Source organism: Chiloscyllium plagiosum, chromosome 22, assembly GCF_004010195.1.
Source record: "Chiloscyllium plagiosum isolate BGI_BamShark_2017 chromosome 22, ASM401019v2, whole genome shotgun sequence".
Lineage (NCBI taxonomy): Eukaryota > Metazoa > Chordata > Chondrichthyes > Orectolobiformes > Hemiscylliidae > Chiloscyllium > Chiloscyllium plagiosum.
The window spans coordinates 12,089,203-12,110,774 of NC_057731.1; the positions used below are offsets into that span (position 1 = coordinate 12,089,203).

Below are 21,572 nucleotides of genomic sequence, written 5' to 3' on the forward strand. Positions count from 1 at the left end.
TCTCAGTCAAATCCCTCGAACTCAGCACCGCCTTCCTAACCTGCAATCTTCTTCCTGACCTCTCCGCCCCCACCCCACTCTGGCCTATCACCCTCACCTTGACCTCCTTCCACCTATCGCATTTCCAACGCCTCTCCCCCAAGTCCCTCCTCCCTACCTTTTATCCTAGCCTGCTGGACACGCTTTTCTCATTCCTGAAGAAGGGCTTATGCCCGAAACGTCGATTCCCCTGTTCCTTGGATGCTGCCTGACCTGTTGTGCTTTTCCAGCAACACATTTTCACATCTAAGATATGGTCAGGATTTATTTTTGTGACCACTGAAGCATCTTTCACTGCTTATCGTATGTTTTAGAACTTCACAATTGTTGAATTCTACAGTGCTAGTTTTGCACATTTTGATCTTTCTTAACCTACTACAGAGGATCCTCGATTATCCGTCAAGATCGCAAGGTCCTGAAGCTTGGCTAAACTATGTTATCAGGCATTAGATTATCTGGAATTTGATTAACCGACCGAAATACTCCCCGTCCATGTCATAGAGTCATAGACATTTACAGCATGGAAACAGACCCTTCGGTCCAACCCATCCATGCCCTTAGTTGAGGTTTCTCTGTACTCCTGCAGACTGTGTAATATGGAGGCCTGAATACAGTATCATCCCTACTTCTATCAAATTCTATTGGTTCACCATTCCCAGACTGAATTGTTAACACCGTAAAACCTATTTAGAAATCTCAGCATAGCCTCAGTCTATGCAAAATGAGAGATCGCCAGCAACACATCTCTTGATCTTGTCCCTCATTTATCTCCTACACCATTTTCTTTCAAACACTGTGCCCCAATCCTCTGCAGCATCCACTCCTTCAATGTCCTAGCAGCACTGCTTATTCCACACCTTTTCAATATCTTCCCTTCATGTTTCTGGATATGAGTAGACCTATAATATGACCTTATTATAACAAACGCCCTGTCCCAGCGAAGGAACAAGCTCAAGATTCCATGGTAACACTCTCGCACCAAGCACTGGCACTGAATAGACTACATCATTCAAGCGGGCAAACGCAAAGATGTCCATATTACCCATACTATGGCTAGAGCTGCTGACTACTGGACTACCAACTAATCATCTCTACCATGTTCATCAACCTGATCCTAAACCAGCAGAGGCAGAAAAGTCTCTGCAGCAGGAGACTTAACGTTTCTCAACTCAAAGACCCTGATAAGAAAGATCTACTCAAGCTGTGCCCCACAGCCATTGTGGCAGAGCTGCAGACTTCTCACATTTTCCTACATTATATTCGACCTGCCAAGTTGTTGTCCATTCATTTAACCTGTCTACATCCCTTTATAGAATCTTTGTCATCCTTACCTTGCTTTCCCACCTAATTATTTTATTGCCCACAAACTTAGCTATGGCATAAGCTCTTCCCTCCTCGAAATCATTAATATGTATTGTAAAACAAAATTGATGAATAAATAATAAAAGCACTGATCCCTGCTAAGTTGAAAATTCTCCTTTTATCATAACTTTCATCTTCTGTTAGTTAGCCATGCTTATATACTGCCCGGCACCATGGGCTTATATCTTAAGTAGCATTTTCTGTAATATCTAATATCATTGGATTATCCAAATATATTGCATCTACTGGTCCCCCTTATTCTGTTTGTTACCACCTCAAAAAATACTCATGATCATATCAGGTATGATTCTGCCTTCATGAAGCCATACTGACTCCACTTGATTATGTTATGTAACTCTAAATACTCTGCGATGAAAATATTATCATAGAATCCCTACAGCCACTTGGCCCAAAGGTCCACACCAATCCTCCAAAGAGAAAACCATTGAAACCCGTTGCCTTACATTGCCCCTGACTATTGCTCCTAACCTACACATGTCTGAACACTATGGACAACTTAGCTTGGCCAATTCACCCAACCTGCACATCTCTGAACTATGGGAGGAAACAGGAGCACCTGGAGGAAACCCACGCAGCCACGGGGAAAATGTGCAAACTCCACACAGACACCTGAGGCTGGAATCAATGGCGCTGTGAGGTAGCAGTGCTAACCACAAAGTTATATCGACTTTCATTTTCCCAATGACAACTATTAATTTAATTGGCCTATAGTTACTTTTTGTTTCATTCCCATGGGTGTTTTCTGACAGATTTCCAATGATTAGTGACTTTTCCAGAAATCAAGGAAAATTACTTCTAGTCATCCACTAATCTTCTTTATGTAAAATCCTAAAATGCAACCTCAGGTGTCGGGGCCTTTTAGTCCATTAATTTCTGAAGTACTATTCTCTCATGTGAGTTATTGTTTTTATTCTGTTTAGTTTCTTTCTCTCTTGCCGTACTCCTTCCCAGCCCCTTGATTATTTGCTATGTTTGGAATGCTTTTAGTGTCTTCTGCTGAGAGGACTAATGCAAAATATTTGTTCAATTCCCCTGCCTTTTCCTGGGGTTTATAATTTTTTAATTTTGCTTTAAGTGGAGCTGAAATGCGCATCAGCCATGATTGAATGGCGGAGTGGACTCGATGGGCCGAATGGCCTTACTTCCACTCCTATGTCTTATGGTCTAACCGTCTCCTTATCACTTCTCCATCCTTGTTTTGTCATGGATGTTTTTTTCCAGGAATTTTGTTTTTGGTCAAGTGTCATTGGCTTTTAAAACTTTACCAGACCACTGACTTGCCACTGATTTTTGCCACATTTTTGTTTTTCTTTCACTTAATATCCTTAACTTCCTTGGTTGACCACAGTCGGTTTATCTTGTTCCTAGAATCCTTCCTCCTCACTGGGAGATGCTCTTACTGTGATCTTGATAGGTGATTTTGAATTATTCCCTTGTATACCTGCCATTGTCTGACCTCCATGGTGGGAAAGATGCTGGAGTCTATTATAAAGGATGAAATTACGACTTATCTGGATAGTAGTAACAGGATAGGTCAGAGTCAGCATGGATTTATGAAGGGGAAATCATGCTTGACTAATCTTCTGGAATTTTTTGAGGATGTAACTCTGAAGATGGACGACGGAGATCCAGTGTACCTGGACTTTCAGAAAGCTTTTGATAAAGTCCCACATAGGAGGTTAGTGAGCAAAATTAGGGCGTGTGGTATTGGGGGTAAAGTACTGACTTGGATTGAAAGTTGGTTGGCTGACAGGAAACAAAAAGTAGTGATAAATGGCTCCATTTTGGAATGGCAGGTAGTGACCAGTGGGGTACCACAGGGATCAGTGCTGGGACCGCAGCTTTTTACAATATATGTTAATGATATAGAAGATGGTATTAGTAATAACATTAGCAAATTTGCTGATGATACTAAGCTGTGTGGCAGGGTGAAATGTGAGGAGGATGTTAGAAGATTACAGGATGACATGGACAGGTTAGGTGAGTGGTCAGATGCATGGCAGATGCAGTTTAATGTGGATAAATGTATGGTTATCCACTTTGTTGGCAAGAACAGGAAGGCAGATTACTACCTAAATGGAATCGATTTAGGTAAAGGGGCAGTACAAAGAGATCTGGGTGTTCTTGTACACCAGTCAATGAAGGTAGGCATGCAGGTACAGCAGGTAGTGAAGAAGGCTAATAGCACGCTGGCCTTCATAACAGGCGGGATTGAGTATAGAAGCAAAGAGGTTCTTCTGCAGCTGTACAGAGCCCTGGTGAGACTGGAGCGACTTGGCTTGTATACCCTTGAGTTTAGAAGACTGAGAATGGATATGATTGAGACATATAAGATTATTAAAGGATTGGACACTCTGGAGGCAGGAAACATGTTTCCGCTGATGGGTGAGTGCCAAACCAGAGGACACAGCTTAAAATACGGGGTAGACCATTTAGGACAGAGATGAGGAGAAACTTCCTCACCCAGAGAATGGTGGCTGTGTGGAATGCTCTGCCCCAGAGGGCAGTGGAGGTCCAGTCTCTGGATTCATTTTAGAAAGAGTTGGATAGAGCTCTCAAGGATTGTGGAATCAAGGGTTATGGAGATAAGGCAGGAACAGGATACTGATTAAGGATGATCAGCCATGATCATATTGAATGGCGGTGCAGGCTTGAAGAGCAGAATGGCCTACTCCTGCACCTATTGTCTATTGTGTCTATTGTTCATCAACCCTCATTTCTGCTAATTCCTTTCTCAGTCCAATCCATCCCTCTGTAACTACAATTATTTAATTTCAGCACTGTTACTTGCTTCCCAAGTTTCTCCTTCTCAAGCTAATGTTAAATTCTATCATGTTACCATGGCTGTTTCATGGATGATCTTTTACTTTTGAGATTATTTATTAATACCATCCCATTACATGTTACCAGGTCCAACATTGTCTGGGCCATGATTAAATTCACAATCAGTTGCTTTCAGAAGCTGTCCTGAATGTACTTGAATTCTTCCTTGTAGCTACCTCTGTCAGTCTGACTATATGAAGATTAAAGGCAGCATGGTGGCTCAGTGGTTAGCACTGCTGCCTCACAGCACCAGGGACCCGGCCTGATCCCCCCCTCAGGTAATTGTCTGTGTGGAGTATGCACGCTCTCCCCGTGTCTGCGTGGGTTTTCTCCGGGTGCTCCGGTTTCCTCCCACAGTCCAAAGATGTGCAAGTCAGGGGAATTGGCTGTGTTAAATCGCTGGTAGTGTTAGGTGCATTAATCAGGAGTAAATGTAGGGGAATGGGTCTGGGTGGGTGGCTCTTCAGAACGTCGGTCTGGACTTGTTGGGCCAAATGGCCTGTTTCCATGCTGTAGGGAATCTAATCTAATGTTACCCCATAATTAATGTACTGCCTCTTTTACATAACCTCGTTAGCTGCTTATTTATTCTGTCCAACCATATGGCTACTGTCAGGGGGCCTCTCGACTACTACTATTAATGTTGTCTTTCTCATCTTATTTCTAATCTTCACCCATATGGATCCTTCATTTTCTAATCCAAGATCATTTCTTGTTGTCATACTTCTACAATCTCTTAGTAACAAAGCTAGCCCACCATACTTTCATTCTTGTGTGTCCATTTGAAAGTTCATAGCCCTGAATATTTCATTCCCATCGTTGATCTCCTTGTAATCATATCTCTGTCATGGCTGTAAAGTCAGGCACATTAATTTCTATTTATTTCATTTCATTTATTTTTTTCAAATACTCTGCATTTAAGTGAAGAGCCTTTTTTGCCATTTCTGCCGCCTTTCACTCTATTTGCTGCTTTTGTTGTGCATGTATATTCTGTCCCTTATCGGACTTTGGGAATCATTACCAAAATGGTACCGCTAAAATGCACTATAACCTTTTTCAGTCTGTGTAACCTCCAATCCTGAACCATACCCATCCGTCCTTCTTCTTCACCTCAATTATTCAATATGCTAGGACATTGCCCACTGATTCAAGTGAGGGTTTTCTTACTGGTGCAGGTTCCTTCTTCCCCATTACTGATGCCTGTGCCCCAAGAACTGAAACCCATTCCTTCAGTGCCAATCTTTGAGCTACTCTTCTAACTCCTTGACTTTATTTACCCTTAGGGGAGAAAGTGAGGACTGCAGATGCTGGAGATCAGAGCTGAAAATGTGTTGCTGGAAAAGCGCAGCAGGTCAGGCAGCATCCAAGGAACAGGAGAATCGACGTTTCGGGCATAAGCCCTTCTTCAGCCCTTCTTTTACCCTTAATCATTTTGCTCTGTGATTCAGATAATGATTCTGAAATTATTACTTTGGAAGTTCTGCTTTCTGGTTTAGCTCCTAATTTGTTCAGAATCTTGCAGCAGTCCTTTCCAGTTCTATCAGCTTCGTTTGTATCGGTGTGGATCCCCCACTCCTGTGACAAGCTCCTCTCTAGCCTCAAAGACAAGGCTATTCCTTTTTCCTTCCCCTAATAGCTCCGCCTAACAAAGTGACACTTTGCTGATCCTCCCTGCAGCCACCCCCTCATCCACCCAGCTTGCAAGAATTCCATAACTCAAAAATTACAGGGACAGAAGCTTCTCAAGTACCCACCCCTTCATACCTGCTTCATCCACAGTCACATCCTCTTGTCCTTGTTCACAGACTAAGTTTGAATTACCCAATATGTGTTATGACTGCCTCCTGGAGTTAGGGGCCAAGTAATTTTATTCCTCCCTGATATGCAACGTGTGCAGCTCTGACCAGCTCCTCACCTCCGATCCCAAGTTGCTTGAGCTGCAAAAACTGGCAACCGATCCATCCGATGCTCATGAACCTATCTTTGTTCAATAGGCTTCCTTTCTGACAATGATGTTGAGCCTAAAAGATCTTAATCTTCAAATCCTTCCTTGCCGTTATAGCCACCTTCACTGCTCTGCAAACCTCTGGTTTTTCTTGCATGCATCCCCAGTTTTAGTGTTATCTGTTGATGGCCATGCTGTCAGCTGGATGGCCTCTGATATCTCTTTGTGGTTCAGAATTCAATCACTCTTGTGAAGCACTTTGGGATGATTTATAACTTTCCAGGCACTGTATAGTAGAAATTATTGTTGTTATGAGAAACACTTAGAAATGTTTAAATATGCCAGTTTTGGAATTAATTAATCATGAGAAATCACAGAAGTATAGAAATACTGATTCTGAACACTTGGACTTCACAGGAAACAAGAGGTCAGAGGTTTACATTTCTGGTATATAATTTGTGAGCAATTTGGAAAGGTTTCATTCTATACAAAAGAGAGATCCATTTTTGGCTAGGATGATGGAAGCAGCACCTTACAATAATTTAGGGAATTGCTGATTGCTGCTGAAGTGGGTAATAGGAGTTACAGAATAAAGAGCAGCAAACGGAATGGAACTTCTCGATCAGTTAGTTATGATTGACATAACCACTACTGTCTAGTGATCCTGTAAGTTCATGTTGCTCCTTCAAGTTACAAGTTTTATAAATTATGTCGCTAAGGCATTAAGTGCAGTAAGCTGTAGAATTTGGGGGTTTGACCCTGATAAAAGTGGGAAAAATGTTGAAGGTTATATGCATGACTATCTGGGTTCAGTTGTATTGCTGACTCATGAATAAACTCAGAAGATAACTTACAAATATAGAACTTCATCTTTATAAGCATTCTGTTATTTGCATGAATTTAGTTTTCTTTTATTATTCATTGATGGAGTAAGGGCATTGCTGTCCAGGCTACCATTTACTGCCCAGAGGGCAGTTAAGAGTCAACCACATTGCTGTGGGTCTGGAGTCACATGTAGGCTAGACCAGGTAAGGATGGCAGTTGCCTTCACTAAAGGACATCAGTGAACCAGAAGGGTTTTTCTGACAATTGACAATGGTCATGGATCATCTTTTGGACCCTTAATTCCAGATTCAAATGCTGCCATCTGCCATGGTGGGATTTGAACCCGGGTCCCCAGAACATTACCTGGGTCTCTGAATTAACAGTCCAATAATAAAAACCACTAGGCCATTGCCTCCCCCAGATTTCAGGAGTGATACTTGAATATGTTTTTATTTCATGATTTGGGATATTTAAATTGAATCACTTTGTTGGAATGACTGTTCATGCACCAAATTTGTTATGGTTTGTGACTTGAGCTATTTCTGCGCTTCCCTTACTGACTTAGAAAAGTCTGTACAGGACTATGAACTGAAGTACTTTGCTGTCTGTACAACCAGGTGAGGACAAAAGTTGCCACCACCTCTGCCAATGCAACCACAATGTAATAACATAAAATTGCATAATTAGACTGAGCTCATGCTTTTTACTTAAACACAAACTGACTTACTTAGCAAAGTTGTGCAAATAGTGTTCTTCTGTGTATATCCCACTTTTTTTTCCTATTCATATCCCCTAAAATTCTAATCTTTTCTCCTCTTGCTTCTACTGTTACTCTTGAACATGCCTTCATGTTTCACACTCGCTTTCCTCTTCTTGCCCTCACACTCTACTGAGATTTGGTTAACAGTTTAATCTTAATATCTTTATATTTTTATAACTTCAGTGTACTGGAAAAATAAGTCAAATGGTTGGCAGCAATTAACCTTCATTAGGCAGCATGCAGAATTGGGTAGTTTTAAACTATTTTCAGTACATGGAGAATCGAATGGACAAGCAATTGTGTTGGAAATGGTGATTAAAGCATGCACATTTGTACTCACTACATTGCTCATTTTGAGCAGTGTAAACATACTTATATATTTTACATTGAAACCAGGATTTGCAATGATAATTTTAGAAGGCAATTTTATTTTAAGGTTTTGTTTGAAGGTATCCAAATACGATGAAGAATTAAAATTGTACAGAAATCCAATTCAACAGTTTGCATTATGTGTTTGTTCTTTCTGAAAAGAAGTTTGTTTTAAATGTCACCTGTTTATTGTTATTCTTAACCTATATAATCAGATATTTATCCAAACATCATCGCTATGGGGTTTCCAGCTGAGAGACTTGAAGGCGTCTATCGAAATAACATTGACGATGTTGTAAAGTAAGTAAATCAATTCAGAATTTATCTTTCATTTTCTTTTTAAAAAAAAAGGCAAATCTGAAGTTGCTCACTGTTGAAAATGGAGGGCTGTGTTTCTGATACTATTTGGCAGTTAGCTCAGTTGGCTTGATGGCTGGATGTCATCAAGTGTGATCCCGATAGCGCTGGTTCAATTCTCGTATCACCTGAGGCCACGACCTAGACCATGGTGACCCCCAGAGTCAACCACTACCAATTGTGTCTCTCTCTAATGAGACTGCAACCTATCACTCTCTGGGACTATGGCAACTTTACTGTTTCAGTGTTAGCATTTCAAAACATGCAAAGTGTTGTAGAAACTGGTTTGTAACTTTAAATTATTGGTTTTTGATGATAAGCTTAAAATGTGTACCCTCTTGATATCTTGATTTACATTTCCATTTATACTTTACAGGAATTGAAATTATATTTGAATTTGTGGTTTGTTACTTCATAATTTTAAGTTGTCTCAGTTTCACACTTTTAAACGGGTATTTGCATTTTTTGGGGGTTGGAGACTGGGAATTTGGTGGGTACATGTTAATTCTTAGGAAATAATCACAAATTTTATTTTACTTTTTTTTCAGGTAAAGCTGTATAACTGTAAAGCTAGCACCTTTTTCCTCCAGTTATTGTTTGTCTCAAACATTTTAAGTTCTTTATTTTGCTACATTATTCATTTGAGGTCTGTTTTTTTTCCCTAAAAATTATTTCTGACTGGCTGAAAATTTGGAAACTTCGATCTGTTGAATTGACCATGCCATTAATGTCAACAAGTCAACCCCTGTTTTTAGTCATGACCGCACAAAGCGAAGCATAGGATGAAAACTTGTAAGAGGTCCAGTGCATACTGTTGGAAGTACAATGTCTTCATGCAGTTTGTTTTGCCCAGTAATCTAATAATTCAGTTCTTAAAATGAAACTATAACATCACCACAGAAGTCTTACTGTTGGGTTTACCATCCATTGAGCTTCAAGTTCATCTTATAGAATACCATTAAAAATGTAATAGTACAACAATAGAATATATCAATAAAAAATAAATGCATTTCAAAGCAGTTTTGTGATTTCCTTTGACTTTGCTGTTTATAATTCTGGCATATTTTTTCAGGGGTCCTGTAAAACATTTTGAAAATACTTTTGGAACAGTTGAGGTTATACTGTTTTTATTAATTTTTTTTTATTAGACTTTCATTTGTTTCATCAAATTGTAGGTTGGTTGAACTTGGTTTTGTATCAGATGAAAAGCCGTGAGGATCTTATCTAGTTGCTTGACCTCCACGTGAATCATTTGATATTGGGAATTTATTGTGAAGTGTGGGTGTCAGCGTTCATCCCACAATTAGTTAGTGAAGCATACTGGAACATTGTTGAGTTTAATTCCAAATTAAATTATTGTTTTTGGATGGTGGCTCTTCATAAAAAGGTGAAAGATTCTAATGTGTCAACTTTTTGATCATTTGTTCTCTACTATGCTGCAAAAATTCAATCTATTTTCTAGAGTATAGAGGATGTACATTTTGGGGCAGATTATTACTTAATATTTTGTTTCAAAGCTTCCTGGGTACACCATCTTTTAGGAGCAGAAAAATACATGCCCAGTTTTGGCGCGCTTGTTCCTCTGGGAAATGTGGAAGAAAGCTGTCAGTCTGTTATCCATTTGGACAGATGATATCATTCTGCAGCAGAGAAAACACAATTCTGTATTTGTGTATATCACTATCAGAGGCACATTAGATATGTGTCATAATCATCTTAAATCTGCCCTCTCTTCCAGACCCTTCTGCCAATAGAGAAAACCTGTACTTATCCATTCCTTCCAGATCCCTAATGGGTTTGAATACACTTTTCAACTGTACTGTCAACTTGCCCTTTTCCCCAAAGAACACTGTCCCTATAAGTGAAGACCCTGATTCATCAAAATGTTGTATATATGTTTTCACACACTCTTGGGGATTCACATGCAACATAAATCATGATGCATAATTTGGACTCTGTGCACCAGTTCCAGCTGAATCACTCTTTTTAAAGAGTGTGTAACTTCCTTGCACTGCATTCGGTTTGTTGATTTATAAAGCTCGGGATTGTCTTTGTAAACAAATTTCTTGACTTTTTCATGCAACTTTTAATTTGTGACGTATCCCCAGGTTGTTCTGCTCTGTGCTCATGTTGGGATTGTTCTCTTCAACCTGTATTATTTCTCCTTCTGTCAAAATGTATCATTTTGCATGCTCTGTATTAAATTCCATCTGCCATGTGTCTGCTCATTTCATCAGCCTATCTACAGAGTTCTCCCAGTTCATAACTTTGTCAAGTTTTTACTCTGTAAATGTCAAAGTTTTGCTGTGATTTTTAAGTGCTGATTACTGGAACCTATTTATCACTGTGTACCTTGGTTGGAGAGTTGGCATTGTCATATAGAAGTTTAAAACAGAAGTTAATACAGTGGATATTTGCCAATGGTAGAGAGTGGTGCAGTCCAACAGTAACAAGATTCTTGCAAGTTGTAATGATGTTGCAGGGATAAGCAAACTGACCATGGCAGAACCATACAGGGATCTATTCAAATGAGTGGAGGAAACATGAACATAGAAGTGGTAGGGGGCAATATAGTTATATAGCAATATAGACACGGTTCACAGTGTCTGAGAGTGGGTCTCGAAGTCTGTGTAGCCTACCTGGTGCCAGGTTTATTGTCTTCTCAGGTTGACGACGTGGTCCAGTTTTCACTGCCATAAACTGCCAAGGACAATTATAGAAGTAGAAAGGAGATTCTGCTGAAAGAATTTGTAGAGTTAAGATCTAGATTAAAATGAACATTCAAGGTAATAATGTCAGAATTAAAACAAAATAAAGAACTGTGGATGCTGGAGATTGGAAACAAAAACAGGAATTGCTGGAGGAACTCTGATCTGGTAGCATTTATGGGAAGAAAGCAGGGTTAATATTTTGTCTGGTAACTCTTCAGAGCAGTTAATGAGTATTTTGCAGCAGTGGTTACTGTGACAAATAAAATAGCGACACCTTGAAAAATGTCCATATTACAGAAAAGTAGGTGCTGAATGTCTTAAAACCCATAAGATGTCAGGGATTTATACACTTTTATCAGGTGTACCTTTAGAACTCTGGGAAGCTAGGGAAGTGATTGCTGGGCTCCTTGCTGAGATATTAGTATCATCGACAGCCACAAGTGAGTTGCCAAAAGACTGGAGGTTGGCTGATGTGGTGCCACTGTTTAAGAAAAGACTGGGGCGGCACAGTGGCTCAGTGGTTAGCACTGCTGCCTCACAGCACCAGGGTCCCAGGTTCGATTCCAGCCTCTGGTGACTGTCTGTGTGAAGTTTGCACATTCTCCCTGTATCTGCATGGATTTCCTCCAGGTGCTCCAGTTTCTTCCCACAGTCCAAAGATGTGCACTTTAGGTGAATTGGCCATACTAAATTGCCCCATAGTGTTAGGTGCATTAGTCAGAGGGAAATGGGTCTGGGTGGGTTACTCTTCGGCGGGTCGGTGTGGACTGGTTGGGCTGAAGGACCTGTTTCCACACTGTAGGGAATCTTAAAAAAAAAAAAAGGTGGTAAGGAAAAGCGAGGTAATAATAGACTGCTTGAGCCTAACATCACTGGTGGGTAAAGTTACTGGAGTAAATCCTGAGGGGCAATATTTTCATGATTTGGAAAGGCAAGGATTGATTGGGGATAGTCACCATGGGTTTGTGCATGGGGAAGCGTGTCTGACTAACGAGTTTTTGGAAGAAGAAACAAAGAGGATTGATGAAGGCAGAGCAGTGGATGTGATCTATATGGTCTTCAGTAAGGCATTTGACAAGGTTCCTCCTTGGCTAGCAAGGTTGGATCACGTGGAATAGAGGGGAAGCAAGCTATTTGGATACAGAACTGACTTGAAGGTGGATACGGGTTGCCTAATGGAGGGTCGCTTTTCAGACTGGAGGTCTGTGACCAGTGGTGTGCCACAAGGACCAGTGCTGGGTCCCACTGCTTTTCATCATTCATATAAATGATTTGGATGTGAACATAGGAGGGATATCATAGAATAGAATCCCTATAGTGTGGAAACACACTATTTAGCTCAACAAGTACACAACAACCCTCCAAAGAGTACGCCACCCAGACCTGTTCCCCATCCCTATTACTCTACATTTCCCCTGACTAATGCATCTAACTTAGACACCCCTGAACACGACCGACAGTTTAGCATGGCCAGTTCACCTAACCTGCACATCTTTGGAGGAAACCGGAACACTTGCAGACACTGGGACAATGTGCAAACTCCGCACAGACAGTTGCCCAAGGGTGGAATCGAACCCGGGTCCCTGGCGCTGTGAAGCAGCAGTGCTAACCACTGAGCCACCAAACCACCTAAGTTGGTAAGATGACACCAAAATTTGAGGTGTAGTAGAAAGTGAAGGAGGTGTATCTCTGAGTACAACAGGATCTGGATCAGATGGGCCAGTGGGCTGAGGAGTGGTGTATGGAGTTTAATTTAGATAAATGTGAGGTGCTGCATTTTGGAAAGGCAAATCAGAGCAGGATTTATACACTTAATGGTAAATCTTGGAGAATGTTGCTGAACAAAGAGAACTTGGGGTACAGGATTATAGTTCTTTGAAAGTAGAATTGCAGGTTAATAGGATAGTGAAAAAAGCATTTGATATGCTTGCCCTTATTGGTCTGTGCATTGAGTATATGAGTTGGAAGTCATGTTGCAGCTGTGCAGGACATTGGCCACTTTTGGAATGCTGTGTGCAAGTCTGGTCGCTTTTCTGTAAGAAGGATGTTGTTAAATGCCCTTAATGTCAGCGAGTCTACGTCTGTTGCAGGCAGGCCGTTCCATGCCCCTACTAATCTCTGAGTAAAGAAACTACCCCGATATCTGTCCTAAATCTATCACCCCTCAATTTAAATCTATGTCCCTTCACCATCCAAGGAATGACTTTAACTGTCCACCCTATTCAACCTTCTGATTATCTTATACGTCTTGAATAAGTCACCTCTCGACCTTCTTCCCTTCAATGAAAACAGCCTCAGTTCTCTCAGCCTTTCCTCATAAGGCCTTTCTTCCATACAAGGCAACATCCCAGTAAATCTCCTCTGAACCCTTTCCAAAGCTTCCACATCCTTCCTATAATGCAGTGATCAGAACTGCATGTAATACTATAGTGCATGATACTACTTATAGTTCCCAGATATGTCCAAATGCTCCAAGTGAGGTCCAACTAGGGTTTTGTGTACCTGCAGCAAACTTCTGTTTCCTTTTATGTTCCACCCCTCAAGACGTAAAGGCTGGCATTCCATTAATTTTTTTGATTATTTTTATAATATTTCTTGTCAGAATTCTACACATTGCTAACTATAATTACTGTTTCAGGTTACAGATTTAGGGGCTGAGTCAACAGATTCAGGAGATAGGAGGAAAATAATTTTTTGACCTAGAACATGCTGCTGGTGAGGGTGATGGAAGCAGAGATCAAGATTTCAACCGAAAGTAGAATGGGCATTTGAAAGAATAAACATGAAGGGCTACAGAAATGGTGCAGGTGAATGGGACTAACTGTGTTTCTCCAAATAGAGCCAGAATGAACTGCAATACTTCCTTTTGTGCCACAGTGACTCTTATGATTCTACAACTCTGTAACTTTTCATATTCTGAAAATCTTCTGTTCTTTCAGACGATCTGAGTTCCAAGGAATAAAAATTGACTTACCTTGCTTTCTGCTTAACTCTGGTCCATGAAATGCTTTCTCACATGAATCTTCACAATTGCTGTTACCGGTTTCCTCCCACAGTCCAAAGATGTGCAGGCTAGGTGAATTGGCCATGTTAAATTGCCCATAGTGCTAGGTGCATGAGGGAGATAGTCTGGGTGGGTTACTCTTCGGAGGGTCGGTGTGGACTTGTTGGGCCGAAGGGCCTGTTTCCGCACTGTAGGGAATCTAATCTAATCATTTCAGAGAATTTAGGCTTAAACTACTCAGCATCTCTGAGTCGGAGATTTACAGTACGGAAACAGCCTCTTTGGTCTAATTCGTCCATGCTGACCAGATAGCCCAATCTAGTCCTACCTGCCAGGACCTGGCCCATATCCCTCCAAACCCTTCCTCCTCTTGTACCCACCCAGGTGCCATTTAAATGTTGGACTTGTACTCCTCCACTTCCTCTGGTACCTCATTCCATACATATACCACCCTCTGCATGAAATGTTGCCTCTTAGGTGTCTTTTATATCATCCCCCTCTCATCCTAAATCTATGCCCTAGAGTTCTGCACTCCCCCCACCCCAGAAGACCTTGTCTATTTATCCTATCCATGCCCCTCATGATTTTATAAATCTCTATAAGGTCACCCCTCAGCCTCCGATGGTCCAGGGAAAACAGCTCCAGCATATTCAACCTGTCCCTATAGCTCATATCCTCCAGCCCTGGCAATATCCTTGTATATCTTTTTTGAACCCTTTCAAGTTTCACAACACCCTTCCAGTAGGAAAGAGGCCAGAATAATACGCAATATTCCAACAGTGGCCTAACCAGTGTCCTGTATAGTGCCAACATGAGCTCCCAACTCCTGTACTCAATACTCTGACCAATAAAGGAAAGTTCACCAAACACCTCCTTCACTATCCTATCTACCTGTGACTCTACTTTCAAGGAGCTATGAACCTGCACTCCAAGGTTTCTTTGTTCAGGAATACTCCCCAGGACCTTACTATTAAGTGTATAAGTCCTGCTAAGATTTTCTTTCCCAAAATGCAGCACCTTGCATTTATCTGAATTAAACTCCATCTGCCACTTCTCAGCCCATTGGCCCATTTGATCAAGATCGTATTGTAACCTTTGCTGTTCACTACACCTCCAATATTGGTGTCATCTGCAAACTTGCTAACTGTACCTCTTATGTTCTGATCTAAATCATTTATATAAATGACGAAAAGTCGTGGATCCAGCACTGATTATTGTGGCACATCACTGGTCACTGGCCTCCAGTCTGAAAAGCATCCCTCCACTACCACCCTCTGTCTTCTACCTTTGAGCCAGTTCTGTATCCAACTAGTTAGTTCCCCCTGTATTCCATGAGATCTAACCTTACTCACCAGTCTCCCATGGGGAACCTTGTTAAACGCCTTACTGAAGTCCATATAGATCACATCTACAGCTTTGTCCTTGTCAATCCTCTTTGTTACTTCTTCAAAGAACTCAATCAAGTTTGTGAGACATGAATTCTCATGAATAAAGCCATGTTGACTATCCTTAATCAGTCCTTGCCTTTACAAATACCTGTACATCCTGTCCCTCAGGATTCCCTCCAACAACTTGCCCACCACTGACGTCAGGCTCACCGGTCGATAGATCCCTGGCTTGTCCATGCCACCTTTCTTAAAACAGTGGCACCATGTTAGCCAACCTCTAGTCTTCTGGCACCTCACTTGTCACTGTCTCAGCAAGGGGCCCAGCAATCACTTCCCTAGCTTCCCACAGAGTTCAAGGGTATACCTGATCGGATCCTGTGATTTAGCACTTTTATGCATTTCAAGACATCCAGCACCTCCACCTTTGTAATATGGACATTTTTCAAGATGTCACCATCTATTTCCCCACATTTTGTATGTTCCATGTCCTTCGCCATAGTAAACACTGATGCAAAATAGTCATTTAGTATCTCCCGCATCTCCTGCGGTTCCACACTTAGGCTGCCAAACTGATCTTTGAGGGGCCCTATTCTCTCCCTAGTTACCCTTTTGTCCTTAATGTATTTGTAAAAACCCTTTGGATTCTCCTTAACTCTATTTGCCAAAGTTATTTCATGTCCCGTTTTTGTCCTCCTGATTTCCCTCTAAAGTATACTCCTACTGCCTTTATTCTCTTCTAAGGATTCACTCGATCTATCCTGTCTACACCTGACATATGCTTCCTGCTTTTTCTTAACCAATTTCTTTAGTCATCCAGCATTCCTTACACCTACCAGCCTTTGCTTTCACCCTAACAGGAATATACTTTCTCTACATTCTCTAGTTTTCTCATTTCTGAAGGCTTCCCATTTTCTAGCCCTCCCGTTACCTGTGAACATCTGTCTCCAATCAGCTTTTGAAAGTTCATGCCTAATACTGTCAAAATTAACCTTCCTCCAATTTAGAACTTCAACTTTTAAATCTGGTCTATCCTTTTCCATCACTATTTTAAAACTAATAGAATTATGGTCACTGGCCCCAAAGTGCTCCCCCACTGACACCTCAGTCACTCCAAGAGTAGGAAAGGTTTTGCACCTTCTCTAGTAGGTACATCGATATACTGAATCGGAAAATTTTCTTGTACTCACTTAACAAATTCGTCTCCATCCAAACCCTTAACACTGGCATTCCCAACCTGTGTTTGGAAAGTTAAAATGCTCTACCATAACCCCCCTATTATTCTTACAGATAACTCAGCTCTCCTCAAAATTTGTTTCTCAATTTTCTGTAGACTATTAGGGGGTTTTTAATACAATCCCAATAAGGTGATCATCCCTCTCTTATTTCTCAGTTCCATCCAAATAATCTCCCTGGATGTATTTCCGGGAATATCGTCCCTAAGTACAGCTGTAACACTATTCTTTATCAAAAATGCCACTACCCCTCCTCTTTTACCTCCCTTTCTATCCTTTCTGAAACATTTGTTTCTTGGAGCATTAAGCTCCCAGTCCTGTCCAGCCCTCAACCATGTTTCTGTAATCGACAAGGTTCCCCATGGGAGACTGGTTAGCAAGTTTAAATCTCATGGAATACAGGGGGAACTAGCCATTTATACACAGAACTGACTCGAAGGTAGAAGACAGGGTGGTGATGGAGGGTGGCTTTTTAGATTGGAGGCCAGTCACCAGTGGTGTGGCACAAACATTGTTGCTGGGGTACACTAATCGTCATTTATATATGTTATTTGGATGTGAGCATAAGAGGTGTAGTTAGTAAGTTTGCAGATGACACCAAAATTGGAGGTGTAGTGGACAGCAAAGAAGGTTACCTCAGCTTACAACGGGATCTTAATCAGATGGGCCAATGGGCTGAGGAGTTACAAATGGAGTCTAATTTAGATAAATGTGAGGTGCTGCATTTTGGGAAAGCCAATCTTCGCTGAACAAAGAGACCTTGGATATCCCAGTCCCACATTCCTAACCATGCCCAGAGTTCATCTGCCTTCCCTGTTGGACCCCTTGCATTGAAATAAATGCAGTTTAATTTATCAGTCCTACCTTGTTCTTTGCTTTGTCCCTGCCTGTCCTGACTGTTTGGCTCACTTCTTCTCTCAACTGTGCCAACTGATTGATCTCTTTCCTCACTACCTACCTGGTTCCCCCTCCCCATCTTGCTAGTTTAAAACCTCCCGAGCAGCTCTAGCAAATCTCCCTGCCAGTATATTAGATCTCTTCCAATTTAGGTGCAATCTGTGCTTCTTGTACAGGTCATTTCTATCCCAGAAGAGATTCTAATGATCCAAAAGTGTGAATCCTTCGCCCACACACCAGCTCCTCAGCAATGCATTCATCTGCTCTATCCTATTCCTACCCTCACTAGCTCGTAGCACTGGGAGTAATCCAGATATTACTAGTCTCGAGGACCTCCTTTTTAAATTCCTGCTTAATTCTCTATATTCTCTCTTTCAGAATCTCATCCTTTTCCCTTCATATATCGTTGGTTCCAATGTGTACAATGACCACCTGCTGGTCCGTCTCCCCCTTGAGACAATGCTCCACACTCTCTGAGACATCATTGATCCTGGCACCAGGGAGGCAACACACCATTCTGATTTTTTGCTGCTGGCCACAGAAACGTCTGTCTGTGCCTTGGACTAGAGATTCACCTAACACAATCTATTTCTTGGAACCCGACGTACTCCTCATTGCATTTGAGCCAGTCTTGATACCAGAAACTTGGCTGTTCATGCTAACATGCCCCTGACAATCCATCACTCCCCAAGTTTTCCAAAGCAGCATACCTGTTTGAAATGGGGATAGCCACAGAAGAGTCCTGTACTACCTGCCTACCTCTCTTATCTTTGCTGGAGTTAACCCATCTATGTGACTGTATGTGTGACTTTTCTCCCTTCGTATAACTGCCAACCATCACACCACCTAGCTGTTGTATATTCCTCATTGCCTCGAACTGTCGCTCCAGTCCATCCATTCGATCTGATAGGATTTGTAACCAACGGCATTTATTGCAGATATAATCCTCAGTAAAACATAAAGTCTCCCTAAACTCCCACATCCGACAAGAAGAACATATCACACTACTACGGGCCTTTTTTTTACTTCTCTTAATCTGCAGGCATAGAAAATAGCACCATCTTATTCTTGTGTAAAAAACTGCTCCAGGCTAACTTAATACTTATAGTTTATATATTTAATTTTAATCAAGAGACATATCTCAATAAAACTTTGGTAGAGATTAACATTGTTTGTTTGAATTTGCAATATGAAGGGGGCCAATGAAGTCCTCTGTTTCTATCACTGAATGAATTCTGAACTCAACTCATCACGTTTTCTTTGAGCACATAGGCTTTTTTTTTGTTAAGTTTGCTAAACGGATCTTTGTCATATCCTTTACTAAAGTCCATGCAGAGACCATCCACTGTTCTATCTGCACCTTATCATCCTTGCTACTTCCTGAAAAAAAAACGATTAGGTTATTAAGGCATGATCTTCACAAAACAAAACCACACTGGCTATCTTTAACCAATTGTACCTTTCTGAGTAACAGCTAATCCTGTCTTTCAGTCTTTATTCTCATAATTTGCCCATCACCAGAGTCAGGCTGACCAACTGAAAATTATTTGGCCTCTCCCTTGCATCCATTTTGAATGATGATTTGTAGACTCCCATCCTTTGCTACCTCACCTGTATCTAGCAAGGATTGTAAAATAGCATCTGCTGTTTCCTTCTTGACTTCCTTTAGCAAAATTCAATTAACCTGGCCCTGGTGATTTATCCACTTTTTTCAGGAATTCAGACCCTCCAGTTCTTCTCTTCGTGTTATGCTTATTTTGTTATGCTTATTTTATATAATACTTCACGTCCTGTTTAATGAGAAAGTCGGCACCATGTGAAGGCAGAGATCAAGTACTCTTTAAGGATCCTGTTCACATCTTTTGCATCCAATAAAACGAAACGGGAAAGGGAAACCCACTATGGCTGACGAGGGAGATTAGGGATAATATTTGATCCATGAATGGGACATACAAATTGGCTCAAACAGCAGCAGATCTGAGGATTGGGAGCAGTTGAGATTTCAGCAAAGAGAACAAAGGGCATGATTAAGAGGAGAAAAATAAACTATGAGAATAAGCTTGCAGTAAACACACAACTGTTTGTAAAACGTTCTATAGATATGTGAAAAAGAAATAATTTAGTGAAATCACATCTAGGTCCTTCACATTTAGATACAGGGTGAGTTTATAAGAGGGAATGAAGAGTTGGCAGATCAATTCCATATGTACTGCTTTCCAAAAGCTCACAAATAATGTCCCAAAAATGTGAGAAAACACAATCAAGTGAGGTGGAGAAACTGAAACTGAAGGAAATCAGTACTAGTGAGAAAATGGCATTGAGGAAATTGATGGGATTAAAGGCCCAGAGCGGATAGTCTGCACCCTAGAAGTACTTGGGGAAGTGTCCCCTGAAAATGCTAGATTCCACTGTAAAATATTTAATAGCAGAGCAATTGGAAAACAGTGACTGGATTGCACAGAGCCAGTATTGATAAACCTACTGAAACGTTTTTAGGATATTACTAGTAAAGTTGATGAGGAACCTCTGAGCACAGTTTACTTTGACTTTTAAGTAAGGTCCACATAACATTAGCATGTGAAACAGAAGTGCATGAGATTGAGGGTGATTTATTGACGTGGATAGAGAACTGGTTGGCAGACAGGAAACAAAATAGGAATTAATATGTCTTTTTCCATGTTGCAACCAGTAACTAGTGGATATGGTGGGGATCAGTGTTGGACTACAGCTATTCAAATATATATGAATAATTTAGTTGAGGCAACTAAACGTAATATCTCCAAGCTTGTAGATGGCTCAAAGCTGGGTGGAAGAGTGAACTGCAAATAGAATTCATAGATGCTTCATTGTTAATTGGACAAGTTGAATGAGTGGACAAATGCATAACCGATGAAGTACAATGTGGTGAGCAAAAGCAGCAAGGCGAATTTTCATCTGAATGGCAATAGATTGGGGTCTGTGGAGGTGCAACAAGACCTGCGTGCCCCTCTACGATAGTTGCTGAAAGTAAACATGCAGGTACCGCAGGCAGTATAGAAGGCAAATGGTATATTGACCTTGATAGCGAGAGAATTCAAGTATGGGGTCTTGGTGGGACCTCACCTGGAGTAGTGTGTGTAGTTTTGGTATCCTTTATCTGAGGAATGATATTCTGGCTATGGAGAGAGTGCAACAAATGTTTACCAGACCGATTTCTGGGATGGCAGAATTGACATGGAGACGTTTTATTTGGTTAGGTCTGTATTCAGTAGGGTTTAGAAGAATCAGGCAGGACCTTATAAAAATCTGAAAAACTCTGACTATATAGGTAAACACAGGAAGGATGTTCCTTATGACCACAGAGGTGAGAGCTATGGATCACAGTTTAGAATATAGTTAGGCCATTTAGAACTGAAATGACAAGAAATTTCTTCACCCAGAGAGTGATGAGCCTGTGGAATTCTATGAATAGAGAAAGTAGTTGAGGCCAAAATTATTGAATATTTTCAAGGATGAGTTAGATATAGATCTTGGTGCTAAAAGGATTAATAGGGTGTGGGATGAAAGTGGAATACTGAGTTGGATCATCAGCCATGATTATATTGCATGCTGGGGAAGGTCCCAAACAGCTAAATGGCCCACTTTTACTCTAATTTTCCTGTTTCCTATTTCTTGGTGGCATCCAGTTTGTGACCAGATTCTGACCAACAATTTCACTTGGGGGAAATTTTTAATTTATCTATTTCTCAGCTAATCCTTGTTGAGTGCATCTGGCAAAGTGAATTCGTGAACATCTCTGGCATCCTTAAATATTTTTTAGAAAGCCTCTTTCGCCTTGAGTTTCTAAAAAAAAAACACCA

General features: G+C 41.0%; 1 protein-coding gene across 1 annotated transcript in view; it reads left to right on the plus strand.

The window, feature by feature from the left end:
• Positions 1-21,572, plus strand: part of ptenb (phosphatase and tensin homolog B) — a 154,961-nt gene that overhangs the window by 67,169 nt on the left and 66,220 nt on the right. The window contains exon 2 of the mRNA XM_043712395.1: positions 8,360-8,444. Within this exon, the coding sequence (XP_043568330.1) occupies positions 8,360-8,444 (85 nt within the window). The remainder of the gene's footprint in view (positions 1-8,359; positions 8,445-21,572) is intronic.